General features: G+C 40.6%; 1 protein-coding gene across 2 annotated transcripts in view; it reads left to right on the top strand.

Annotated features, from left to right (window-relative positions):
• Positions 1-14,359, top strand: part of CLYBL (citramalyl-CoA lyase) — a 193,916-nt gene that overhangs the window by 112,102 nt on the left and 67,455 nt on the right. For both annotated transcript variants that reach the window (XM_081858287.1, XM_081858288.1), the window contains exon 2: positions 1,723-1,900. In XM_081858287.1, coding sequence (XP_081714413.1) covers positions 1,723-1,900 — 178 coding nt within the window. The remainder of the gene's footprint in view (positions 1-1,722; positions 1,901-14,359) is intronic.

Here is a 14,359-nt window from a genome sequence, read left to right as displayed (position 1 = left end):
CAATGATTGCATCTGTGGCCCTGTAATGCTTTCTGTCTTCAGTGGAGGAGATCACAAGATTGCAAATTGCTGTGATGGTGACTCTGGGTCATGGTTGGCATTCGTTTGTTTGTTTGTTTGTTTGTTTGTTTGTTTGTTTGCAAAAATATTTATATACTGCTGAGTCATAAAAAACCTAGCTGTTTACAACAATATAAAGATAAAACCAAACAATAAAATCATAATCAGTTAAGACCAAGTAAAAATAATTAAAAGCAAGCATCAGTTGACCATTGTTGGGGATGTATTCTTAACTGCTTGCAGAGACATGGCAGAAAGGTTTTCAGCAGATGCCTGCTGAATTTCTATTGGCAGGGTGTTCCACAGGACTGGGCTGATGACAATAAAGGCTCATTCCCCATTGTTGTCAAACAAACCTCACCAACTCAGGCAACATCCAAAGGTGCTCCTGCAGAGGATCTTGGTGACTGAGCTGAATGATAAGAGTTCAGGCGGTCCTTGAGATATCCTGGGCCCATGTTGCTCTGGGCTTTGCAAATGGGCAGATGGGCAGCAGTGGCATCACATGTCCTTGGCCAGTGTTAGCTGTCACATTTACAGGTCAACCCTATGCATGTCTACTGGAAGTCAGCTCCATCATAATTCAGTGATGCTCACTAGCAGGTAGATGTGTGTGCAGTCTCAATTAGTCATCAGCTTGAACTCAAAGAACAATGCCTTATACCGAGTCAGAGCATTGGTCCTGCCAGCTCAGTGTTGCCTACACTGAGCTAGCAGCAGTTCTTCAGCACTGGCCTTGACTGGAGGTGTCAAGAGTTGAACCAGGGACCTTGTGTATGCAAGGCAGGCCCTCTGCCACTGAGCTATGGGCCTTCCGTGACACAGTGACATCAACTTCATGAGAGCTACTCCATTTTTTCTTACACTAGCCATCAAAGTTGGTGGTCATCACTGCATTCTCTGTAGGCGACTTCCATAACTTAACTATGTGCTGTTTGAAGAAGTGCTGTATGAGACATATGCTTAGCATGATACGATTCTGAATCCAGGACTTTGTTTTGATTACCAGAACTGAACTGAGCGTCCTTCCACACACACAAATTATTCCTTGTCATCCCCGCTTCCAACCCCGATTTCTTGATTTCAACAAGGTGATATAAAGTGTGTGTATTTTTTTGTTACCATGGTTAATCAACTGGGAGTCAGAAATGTTTGCTGATCTATATCACATCACCTGGGATTTACCTTTTGGATACCCCTACCTACCCTTGGAGTTAAGGGACATGGGTGGCGCTGTGGGTTAAACCACAGAGCCTAGGACTTGCCGATCAGAAGGTCGGCGGTTCGAATCCCCGCGACGGGGTGAGCTCCCGTTGCTCGGTCCCTGCTCCTGCCAACCTAGCAGTTCGAAAGCATGTCAAAGTGCAAGTAGATAAATAGATATCGCTCTGGCGGGAAGGTAAACGGCGTTTCCGTGCACTGCTCTGGTTCGCCAGAAGCAGCTTAGTCATGCGAGATGAGCGCTGCAACCCCAGAGTCGGTCACGACTGGACCTAATGGACAGGGGTCCCTTTACCTTTACTTACCCTTGGAGTTAAGGCGGCATGCAGATGTTAACAAAGTAAGCCGTTCTTGTCAGTAATTAAAGTGGCAGTGGAACTTCTTGAAAGCGTTTAAGAAGTACAGCCTGAGATTAATAGAGAGCTCATCTTTTTTTTACAGAAGGAGTCCTTTTCTGCCTAAGCTTGGTTATTGCCTGACATCGTCTCGTAGCTACATACCCCGAAGGGCTGTTCTCTACGTGCCAGCTGACGATGAGAGGAAGATACGGAAAATCTCATCTGTCGATGTGGATTGTGCTGTGCTGGATTGTGAAGATGGTGTTGCTATAAATAAGAAGGTAAGCAATACATTCTCCATCATGTTACATGGGATTATTATATCACGCGATATAGCGGTGCATAGAAATCAAGCCATTTCACACAAATTTATATCATGGTGCTGTCAGCTCTGTTTCCAATTGCAAGCAGTACTTGGAAGGCTGTTGTACAGGAGCATATCAATGCAGATCTCACAGATCAGTTGCACATTGGCATGTGCTCATATCGCTGCTGATCTTCAGAAATGCTTAAATGCAGGCAAAGGCTCATTATGACCCCCTCTCTTGTGTTTTTTTGTGATCTTGACCCTGGTTCAGACTATCAGAGAATGCCCACATGAGGAGTGACAGCAAAGTCAAGCCTGGGGTTTGTCTAAGACACATGCACCAACTGGGATAGCAGCAAATTGTTGTCGTCGTTTTTAAATAGCCATCATACTGCTAAGACGCTAATTTTGAATTGGTGGTTTCTTTTGCTGCAGGAATATAAACCCAGATATGTGCAGCAGTGGATTTTTAGTATGCTTATTTCTCTCCCAACTCTCTCTTTTCCCGAGTGAAAATAGCCTTTGCTCCTGTTGCAGAGTGTGTCCATTTCCGTATGTCATCCTTTCTTTCTTCTTCCAGAGTGGATTGAATAGAGGCTTCATTGTTCGTTCCTTTAGGGATCAAACTGTTGCTCTTATTAGAATGCTTTCTAGGGCAGCATCGTCTTCTATTGTTAACACTTCAATCCTTTAAAGGAGCAGAAAGGATTCTTTACAGCTCCTAGATAAGGTCAACACGGCAATATTTCTGCCCGAATCCTTACTTTGGTGCTAAATGAATTGCTGGTTGCTTCTCATTGGGCCTAGGTAGTAAAAACTCAGCACTGTGGCATTATGGTCCTGAGACAGATGAGCCCAGCAAGCTCCAAGTACAGAGTTATCACATTTAATAAAGCAAATTACCTTTTAAATAGTTATTATCTCTGGGAGTGTATCTCCCCATAGGAACTGACCCAGACCCTGCAATCACCATCTGAGGCCCTTCTTTGTGTGCCTCCAGAGGGTGACAGCATCAGAACAGGCCTTTTCTGAGGTGACTTGCCATTTGTGGAACGCTCTCCCCAGGGAGGCTCGCCTGGTGTTTGCATCACATATCTTTAGGCGCCAGGCGAAAACATTTCTCTATGACCAGGCCTTTGGTTGATAAACGTTCTATGACCTTTAAAATTTGTTTGTGGGAAGGAGCTTATTGGTTTGTTTCTGTTTTATGATGTATTTTGTGTCCTCTTTGTGAATTTTTATGTTTGACCCACACTGTGATCTTCAGATGAAGGGCTGTATACAAATTTAATTAATAATAATAATACGTGCAGTCAGGTGTGTGGGCTACAGTGGTACCTTGGGTTACAGATGCTTCAGGTTACTGACTCCGCTAACCCAGAAATAGTACCTCAGGTTAAGAATTTTGCTTCAGGATGAGAACAGAAATCGTGCGGCGGCAGCGGGAGCCCCCATTAGCTAAAGTGGTACCTCAGGTTAAGAACAGTTTCAGGTTAACAATGGACCTCCAGAACGAATTAAGTTCTTAACCCAAGTTAGCACTGTATAGGGAAGGACAGGTGGCAACCCACTAAGCAAGGACAAGTTTTTTATAAGCACACCTGTCAACCTGTTAGGAAACCCAACCAACCAGCAGAATTTTGCCGACACTTGGGGCTTGCTTGCTACTTCCAGATAATGGGTGGCATTCAGCTAAGTGTGCTTTGCTGTCTTTCTCTTGCAAGTTATTATTATTATTTTATTACAAGACAATAAATAACAATGATTGCAAAAGGCAAAGTAATATCCCTCCTCCCCCTTGGCTCCCAAATAAAAAATGCAAGAACCTTTTTGTCAAAGGCAAATAAATGAGTACCAAATCTCAATAAAATCATTATGTTCTTGTTGTCCGTTTAAACTCCCATCAACCCTAGCTGGCAGGACCGGTGGTCAAGGATGATGGGAATTGTAGTCCCAAAACAGTCCCGAACAAGACCCAAGTTTGGGAAACCCTGATTTAAAGCCTTTACTTGTTTGTAGATTTTATTCATAGTAGTCCCATTGGAATTAATACACATGAGGAAGTTAGGACCATTCATTTCAAAAGGCCTACTCTGAGTAAAATCTAGCTGACTCATTTCTCTGTTCCAGAAATGAAAAACTGGCTCTGTTCTTCCAGTGCATGTTACTGACAATCAGGTAAACCACTAGCGCTGGGGAAGCCAATATGGTGCCTTCTAGATGTTGCTGAATAACCACTTCCATCAGCCCCAGCCAGCAGGGCCAATAGTCCTGGATAATGGGAATTGTTGTCCAGCAACTTCTGCAAGGGACCATCTTGACTACCCCTGCCTTACTAGAGCCACTCGGGGGCTGTAAGTAGAGCCACACCAAGGATGGAGAACCTGATGCCCTCCAGAGACTGCAGCTCCTATTATCCCAGACCATTGGCCTTGTTGGGCAAGGCTGATTGAAGTCAGAATACAGCAGCATCTGGAGGTCCAAAGGCTCCCCATCTCTGCCTTACACCACCCGCTATCTTAATGTGGAGTCCTCCAATGTTTCATTTCTTATCCCTGGCTCATGAAGGGGAATGCGTATAGCAGGCATGAGATAAAATCATAAACTGGGTCAGTTGTGATATATGTAAGAGAAAATGCAGGGAAGCTCATTCCGAGCTTTATCAGCATCAATAGGAAAAAGCTGCGGTGGGCTTTGTAAATCTCTGGTTACCTCAATTAAAGCCGACCGTTTTCCTGTATTATGTGATGATAATCTGTTTATAACAAAGCCAAATGGTTGGGATTTGTCAATGCATCAGGTATTTCTCTGGGCCCATAGTGAGAATTTCAACGAGCACTTCACAACGAGAGTCACTGATAACTGGAGGGTTTTTTTTTTAAACAAGATCTTTGTTTTATTTATTATAAATTAGTGCAGCAGCTAATTGTACCTTTCTACGGGGAGAAAGCTAGCTGAGCAGAAGATAGAGAATGATTAAACCTACACAGACACATGGTGCGGTAACATCGCTCCGAACGATATAGAAAATTGGAATGGGAGCAGGACTTTCCCAGGTCTCTTGCTATTATTAAAAGCAGCTTGGGGAAATTTCTTCAATCCGATTTGGGAAATCGAAGTCTCAGCAAAGTGAACTATACCGGCAAACAGTGCAACGCTTTTTTTGATCCATGAGGAGTTCTGTTGAATATATGTTTTCACATAGGTTGCAAAGTGTTTTCGTGACCTTATTAATCCCTGTATGGCCTTAGAAAGCCCGCCATTCCTGATTGGTAATGCTGACAGTAAATGTTTGGTGGGTTTTTTGTTCCCATTGTTTTACTCAGCATCTTCCTCTTGAAAGAATTTGGGGAGAAGGTCAGAATATCAGCAATTTTTTTAACGAGTTAAATTGGCTTGATTATTTTTTAAAAAACAAAAAATACTTTATTTCTGTTACAGACATTTTTCTTTTTTTAGTTGGCACTTCCCTGGAGGTTCAGAAATATCCAAACTGACTTTCACTGAGACACAGTGGACATAACTTCTAGAATGCAGTGGCAGGGAAAAAGGCTTAGTACAAATTTACAGAAAATTTTGTATGGTTATACAAATAAAATGGAAGGCATTCTTATATTATCATGTTTTAGAGCAATGCTTAGACCTTTCCTTTGAAACATAGACTAGGTAGCAACATAGACTACACAATAAATGGGGGCCCACCAATTATGCCTGACAACTTTGCACACATGCTTCTCATACAAATGGTCCTGTGTTCAATTCCTGGCATTTCCAGATAGACCTAGGAAAGATGCGTAGCTGAACATCTGGAGAACTGCTGTCAGTCAGTGCAGACAATGGACCAGTGGTTGAAGGGAAGGGAAAGACTTTTTAAAATAAAAAGTAATGTAAAGCAGCACAATTAAAAATGTCTAAATTGCATCCTTCTTACTACTACTATTGTTATTAATAAGAAATATGTATTAATAACAGATTTATTTTTTTTAATCTCCATGATTTAAAATAACATCCACAGTTAAATATAACCATGTTTTCATCATACATTCTTTATATACTGTATGCTTACTGCTGTTCCTACTAGGGTTAGATTAATCTGTCTATTTCTGGCTTTTGCATTTTTTGCACATACGTTCCAGTGCTTTCTGATTCTGCATTAAGCTACTTGAAAAAAAGAAGAAGTCTCCATTTATATTGAGATATACATTTCCTCTCATACTTTATATTTAAAATACATGGTTTGATGCGGTAAAACTGCCAAAAATTGCATTGCAGCAGAAGTACAAAATTGGTTGGATACCTAAGTTCCAATCTGCACATTGGTCCAAGAGAATGTTTTATGCAGGGATGGGGGGAAATGCACTTATCAAGCATCTCTAGATACCATTAAAACAAGCACTATCATTTTTAGCCCACCTTACTCTCTGCATATGAGGCTGGCAAAGCTCATGCATGCCTTCCATCAGTCCTAGTTGTTGTTGTCAGTGTTGCTGTCAATGCTATATCTCGGAAATATATGAAGGCTGCCAACCATTTCTTTTGTCTCCAAATGCTATTTGGGGAAATTACTCAGCTGTCTTCCTGTTTATTGCAAACAGAGTGGCCAGCCTAGCCATGGAATCTGAATAGTACTTTTCACCCTTTGTGAAAGGATAAGCAGAACCCTACTGTTTTCTGTGTTTGCACCTAAAAAGAGGCTTGACTGCATCAAGATCTATTTTTTGACTTCTTGAAGGCTGGATATACTTGATAATGCAGTCACATAATTAATTACTCAAGATCCCCACTGTAGTACATTACTTTTAATACTAATTTATATTAACACTGTTTTTGTGTTGCCACAAAACACCCTTCAATAAAACAGTTAATTGTAATGATTTCTGCCGCAACAAAACTCTTGCCTTTGAACTAGATGTAATACTTGAGTTTAGGATATCCCTTAAAAATTGTGTTCTGTTAGTTCCCTAGATAGATCTTTGAAGTGACATGTTGGGTTCAGCAGGGGTGCTAGCCAACCCAGATCTGCCTGCCTGCTGTTTCTTAGCGTTATATCATTGGCCTTTCAGCTATGGCACAAACAGGAAGAATTCTGTAGTCATGTAGTGTTGGTCTTGGTCTTCAGGGGAGTTAGAGGCTGTGGCTTGTCCAAAGTTTCCCAGTGATTTTGACAACTGAACTAACATTGCGATCTTCTATAATTTCCCTTTCTCGGTTGTAGCTTTCCATCTGCAGCGTGGAAGCAGGAAATAATGAGGATTCTCCACCACTATTTTAACGGGGCTGTTAGTTTGGAATAAAGCAGCAGGGGTATGCTGCCGATCAGCTTTGTCTGGACTCGAGAATCCGTTGCAGAGATTGAGGATCCAGGCCAAAGTCAGTAGCTTTATAAGAACAGGCGGAACCCTATTGGTTCCAAATGTTGCTTGGCACTGCTTCCAGAGCTGGTTTTGGCATTCTTCTGTGCCATCCATGGCGGATCTGCTGAAAAACAGCAATGTACAGACGCCATCCTCTAGCAACCCGCCATAGTTTCTTGTGGTGCTGAGAATGAGCTGCTGGTTCCTGATTTGCAATCCCTGGTCCTTTATGCTTTAACCTGTGTAGTTCCTTTGAACTGTTGAGTCAGTTTGAATTATTTTGTAACACATAATCTAAGGTCCAATGAAGGTATGTGTGAGTCACTGTCACTACTTCTATTATTATTTGTGGTTCCTGTAGCACTTTCTAATATACAGAAGTGCTCTACAGTTCTGATTTATTTATTTTTTTGCTGTGATCAAGCTAGTCCTCTAACAACGATTATTTTTTGGAAGCCATCATGAAGGAAAGGGAGACTGGGAGCTTCAGAGCAGAGAAAGCAGCACTTACTCACATAAAAATAGTATTGTTACGTGCTCATCGGTGCCTTAGCTAGAAAAACTATTTATACTTACAAATATTTTCCAGGCATAATTTTGAATGACCATTTGGAGGATCAAATGCATACCCCCAACATTTCTCTAATGAAAGTAGGGACATCCTATTCCATAATAATTTTATATATATATATATATATATATATATATATATGCCCCAACCATCTGACTGGGTTGCCCCAGCCAGTCTGGGCGGCTTCCAATAAAAGCATAATAAAATACAGTGGTGCCTCGCAAGACGAAATTAATCCGTTCCACGAGTCTCTTCGTCTTGCGGTTTTTTCGTCTTGCAAAGCACGGCTATTAGCGGCTTAGCGGCTTAGCGCTATTAGCGGCTTAGAAAAAGGGGGGGAAAGGGAAAAAACTCGCAAGAACTCGCAAGACATTTTGTCTTGCGAAGCAAGCCCATAGGGAAATTCATCTTGCGAAGCACCTCAAAAGACGGAAAACTCTTTCGTCTAGCGAGTTTTTCGTCTTGCGGGGCACCACTGTATTAAAGATGTTTTTAAACACTTCCCTATACAGGGCTACCTTCAGATGTCTTCTAAAGGTTGAATAGTTACTCCTTGGCACGGGGATCTCATAACTCCATAATGCCAACATTTCTCTGGTTAGAATAGGGAGGTAAAGTGGGAATGCATCCAGGAAAGGTCTTTGCACAGGAGTGGGGCCTACTGAGCTGCTGGGGCCCAGGCAACCTGCCTAGGCTGTTGCGTGCTGACACTGGGCCATATTAGGAGACTTGGAGGGTCTATTTAATGAACAAGATTGATGCAAAAAATCAAGCATGGCGCACCCTTTGGGCTCCAAATGTAGAGGGCTAGCTGCAGACCCCTTCGCATGCTCAAATGGACACCAAGCATTGGCCAGGGGCCAGCATGCACCCGAACTTGCCAGGAACATACAAATGCAGCAGACTTTATGGCAATGGCAGTGACAGCTACCTCCCAAGTTAGGAGATGCTACTGCAACTTACTCCTACTTATGAGTCAAGGCTGACTCAAGACATTTTGCTGCCCGAGGGGAAAGTCAAGGTGGCACCTCATCCCGTTCTAGGTACAAAATCTGACCAGACTGGCAACTGAATCTGATGATGGGTCAGTGTCTTCCACTGAGAGCAGTAGTCTGACTTACAGGGATATAGGGCAGGCCATGTGGCAGGCACAACACTATCCCCCAACATTTTGCTGCTGCTTCCCCAAAATATCTGCTGCCTGAGGCAGCTGCATCCTTGTGCTTAATGGTAGGACCTGGCATGTCCCGGCCATGACTGGGGATTTGAGTCCTATCAAGGCCTATTGACTGCTCAGAAATCCCATTGTTCTTCCTGGGGGACTGGGCTGTGTTTCCAGGGCTGGGGAGGAACATGCATGTGCTAGACAATCTGGCAGGATGCAATCTTTCTGAATCCTGCGATCAGGAGCTGATTATGGGATCTGGCAAGCCCGTTATTTTAACTGGATCATCCAACTTAATGCAGTTCATTCCTCTAGGGGAAAGAAAACGTAAAACCATTTGTTACATCCTGAAAATACAGCTCAATTAAATTTACATTTTTATAATATAAAAGGGTAAATTAATGCATGTAAACATGGCTTAATCTGTTTATTTAAACTTGAAACATAATCCTTGAAATATGTAAACAACATTTGTTAGGCCTCAGAGATGTTACAATGATTGGACTCCAGAGACCCCATTTATCCTACTGAACCTTTATCACTTCAAAGGGGATTTTATATATTTACAGCAGTAACAAGATGTTCAGCATAGCTAGATAGAAATTTGCTTCAGCTATTTAGCTAATGCCAGAAGGGTTTAAATTAGATTTTATAGCTGTTAGCAGAAATCTGTTTTATGGCTAACAAGTGAGATTTTTAAATCCTTGGAAACAATATTATTATAAAAATGACAGCTAGCTTAATATTTAGGGAGTCTATATGGATTAATAGGCTGGGTTGGTTTTTTTAATGTGAACAAAAAACCATGAATGGTTATGAAATTTTTAGTTATTTTCCCCAAAAGTTGTGGGGAAAGGACATACAATCGGGTAAATAGCAAAAATGTACAGCTTGGAAATACCCGGAAAAAAATAGCAGTGAATACTGAGTCTGTGATAAGGCAGGCCATAACATACCGACTATAAAGAAAATAGACTGCTACTGCTAATTAGCATGCAAAACTTGAGCGCTAATTTTGCAATTAATGTGTAACTTCCTGAGGTTACTATGGTGTAATAATTTAGGGCATAAAATTATGAGATGTTAAGAGCATCTGATCTCCCTACAGGGAAAACTTGCCGCCTTTTAGGAACATGCCCAAACCTTTATTAAGATCTTGTGATTTAGCTTGAGGGACACGGCTACTAAATGCTCCCTTGAGGTCCCTAGAAGACATTATCAGGCTGTCAGTGGTTTGCTGTCATTTGGAAATAACTCATTCCTCCCAGTAATAATGGAGAAGCATTAGCTTAGAAAACAGATAGGGAACATCTCTCTCGGCAGGTTCACAAATTAGCCTCTTAATGAGGCACCGCATGTAGGAAGGCTTCCTTGGGCCGGTAGTGGTCATTGGTTTTGATAACCAACCAAGGCTCTGGAGGGCTTCCTTCAGCATTCCATTGCCCTCTGCTCCTGGCCAAGAAGCCGCCACCATAGCAAGCTTGCTTTTTCTACCTAGCAGGAACAAGAAATTATTGTTTCTAAAGCACCCAATATTGCTAGGCACTTGGGTATCAGCTGTTGTTGATGTTGATGATGTTTTCTTCTCTCTGCCTCACTTTCCCTTCCAATGAGTTCTTTTTTTATATCTTATTTTAACTGACTTAAAAGTTGTAAGCTGTATCCTTATGGTACACCGCTTAGAGAAATATGGTAGTTATTAAGTGGCGTATAAACTATTGAAATAAATAAATATTCTTTAAAATATTATAATGCAAGGAAAGTGAAGAATTACTTCAATTTAGATTTACAACCAACACCCACAGTTCTAATTCTGATTGTTCCAATTCCCAATTTTACTGAATTTTGTGTGTATTTTGTATTTGAATGTTGAATATTGTAAAATCGCTTTGGGGTGCCTCTGGATGTTTGAAGCAATATATTACTATAATAAACTAAACTGACAAAAGTAGGCTAGAGGGAGGGATGGGAAATGTTTGTGTCATGGCAAGGAGGAACAAGCCAATAAAAGCTACCTGGAAAACTTAGTAGTCATGCACTGAACATCAGATACACAGCAAGAAATACCATAGTATGTTCTCTCATACAGAACGCTTGGGAATTAATGAGTAGCCAAATAAGAGCCTGAATAGCTATGGGAAAGGTTGGTAAAAAAAACTGACACTGAAAATCACTGAAAATATATTGATTTCAAATCTGAAATGTAGTTTCACTTCAGAACCACAACATACAAAATGGAAGACAGGCATCTTGCAAGGGGGAAAAAAAAGAATTTATCAATATAATACTGCTTTTTAGATTTTCAAAATGAAAAATGAACCTCATGAAAATTCAATCTTCTCTTAGTATTATTTTACTTTTTTTATTGGGATTCATATCATGTTCTTTACCTTAAGGTTGCAGGGTGTGGGTTAACATCAGTGGAGATAAGAGCAACTCATAAACAGAATGTGAAATGCACACATAGCATATCTAAAGAATAACCGAGCACAAAAACAGATAAAAGACATAGCTCTTCTTCTGCCATTACCCAAAAGCTCAATGATATTCCAGTCATGAGGGCCTTATCTAGAAAGGCTTTAGTAAATCAAGCTGTGTTAGCAAAAAGGATCACACTACAGCACTGGTGATGCAGACTTGTGCAAATTATAGAAATTTGGGTGAGGGTTTTGTAACCTCCTATGCATAATTCCTACTTACTTTTTCCATAGCCACTTTTGCTTTTTCCTTCTGTCTCCTGCCTCCCAAGTGGTCTTTATATTATAATTTTATTTCTTCCTTTTTGCTGCTTATTGTGTGGGACATTCAGTTCTGAAGGCAATGAATGGAGGCATTTGCTGGGAAGAACATTCTTGGGTTCTAAGCTCCTGTCTAGTTTGAAACTGTATATATAATAAAATCAGTAAGATTTGCAAATTAAAAGAAAATGTTCTCTTGAAGGGGATTATTTCGTTCTGAGGATATGGTTCCACTTCATTAAGAGGAAAATGGGTCTGTGCTAATCTTAGTCATTCCACCCACTTAACCACTTTGCCAGTTAAGTTTCTAAGGCCCTGTGCCACAGTACTGAAGTGTATTTAATAAGATTTGCATTTCAGCATAATAAGCCATGTAATTTATCCCACAGAATCCCCTTCCTTGGCAAAGGAATTTTAAAGAGAGATAGAAGTTGAGATCTTAATCCCATTTAATCTGCCTTCTGTAATCTCAGGTTCATTTCTTAATTTGGGATATTTTTCCAAAGCTTGGAGTCAGTAATATTAGCCTTTGTGAATGTGGCAGGGAGAACGTGGCAAAGATTTTGGCAAGAATGGATTGATCGAGGAATTATCATCATCATCATCATCATCATCATCATTATTTTGGCAGTGTTAGAAAATGGATTCCAAAACTCTTACTTCGGAAGGCAACAATCACTTCTGTAATGGTAATCAGTAGTTCTGAAGAGGACAATCCAGAACCAATTAAAGTTCAGTAATTTGTCTAAATGATGAATATGCTGAATAACTCTAGTTAATGCTTTAAATTGCTTTAACTCTAGTTAATGCTTTAAATTGCAACTCATAATCCATTGCCACCTAATACAGCTATATAATTCTGATTGATAAACAGTATTTGAAAAAAGTCTTTTTGCCACAGCCTTGACTTTAGAAGAGCCTTGGAGAGGTGGTCTGCTGCAAAAAATGACCAAACGAGTTGCTGATGATTTCATGATGGAAGAGAACTGGGGATATATAAACATAAGATTATAAATAAGCATTGCCTCTTAATAGCACTCACTGGGGCACAACAGGAAAAGGCTGTTGCTCTCATGTTGTGCTTGTGAGTTTCGTATAGGTTGGCCATTGAATGCTGGAATAGACATGCCTTTGGAAGTAGCGGTCAGTGGGATGCAGGCACAGCAACACCAGGAGGTCAGGTAAGTGGCCCCAACTTAATCACTACTGGCCTTTAGTTTGATCCTGCAGGACTCTTCTATGGTCTTCTTAAGTTCTAATGCTCAAGACAATGCAAAATTGCATTTTTCAATGACAAAAGCCATAACTGTAACAGCCAAGACATCTGTTGTGCACCCCACTCGTAGGCATGTTTACTCAGAAGTATGCCTTACTGAATCCAAATGAACTTACTCCCAAGTAAGTGTGGGAGGATGTTTTTACGGAAATCAGTTATTCATATCCGTGTGTCACGTCATCTGTGGAAACACCAGCACAAAAGCAACCTCATAAACCCTGACAAAAATATAAAACAATAGCACAGAAGATCGAATGTGCCAGAGTACACTCAGTTGGGTTTAAAACGTATCTCAAAACCTTTATTTCTCCATGTCTAGATATATAATTTTGCCATTTATGATATTATTATTTTTTACCGTTTTCATATGCTTTCTCTTCCCCCACACCAACTTCTTTAAGCTTCTGCCTTTTATTTGAAGCTATCAAAACAAATATGGACACTGCCTTTGCAACTTTGGTGTCATCTAACAAGAAATCATCAAAGGCAAAGGGTGTGAAACTAAGCCTTTTCTTAGAATTGACTCTAAAAGTGTTGTTTCTTTATAAAGAGAGCAATATGATAGGCAGTGTGGCATGGGAACCAATGGATTTCTGTGTAAATGTGTCTGGTTAGCTTTACAAACGGTTCAATTATATAAGATTTTCCCCTATTTGTTTCGGTATCCTTTCTATGCACACCAGTGATACTTTTAAGAAGTTTTCATTTGGTTTTTCCCTTTGCTGCTCTGCTCTGCACTTGCCTTTCATGCTGTGCTTTAAGGTGTAGATAAGAAGGAATACTCATTTGCTTATATAAGACTATGTAGTCATTAATTGTAGGTAGAGGGAACTATATTTTAATCAGAACTGATAATTTTCTCTTGGCAAGTAAAAACTGTTAATAGTTGGAAAGTTATGTTTCTAGTGTGGACGGTTAATAAAGCACGCCTCTTCCTGCCAAAACCATACCATCCAATTATCAACATTTCTCCCCAGTTTCTCTCTCTCTTTCGCACTCACTCGGCGTGAGCTTTTCTCACAGAACTGGAGTCACTTCTGGCTGTTTTGTTCATAGACTCTTGTCAAAAAATATTTTCTGCATCTCTAATTTCATTAAGGTATGCTTGACTGAAATTGTCAACATCACTAGGAAAAGTAGGGTTTATTTTGAAATTTGCTCCGTTGCTTGTTGCGGCGGTTGAGCAACCCAAAAGAAAGGCATCTAAGAATTATGTCACTCCGGTTATGATGTACATGCGAGAAAAGAAAAAAGGTTCTCATGAACATGTTTGTTCTTGGGCATAATTGGTTAGCAGAGAAGAATTTGTGAATTTCAGGGGCATTGGGA

This window comes from Podarcis erhardii (assembly GCF_964252035.2).
Source record: "Podarcis erhardii genome assembly, chromosome: 4".
NCBI lineage: Eukaryota > Metazoa > Chordata > Lepidosauria > Squamata > Lacertidae > Podarcis > Podarcis erhardii.
The sequence above is the reverse complement of the archived record's forward strand: the minus strand, read 5'-3'. Positions and strand labels throughout refer to the sequence as shown.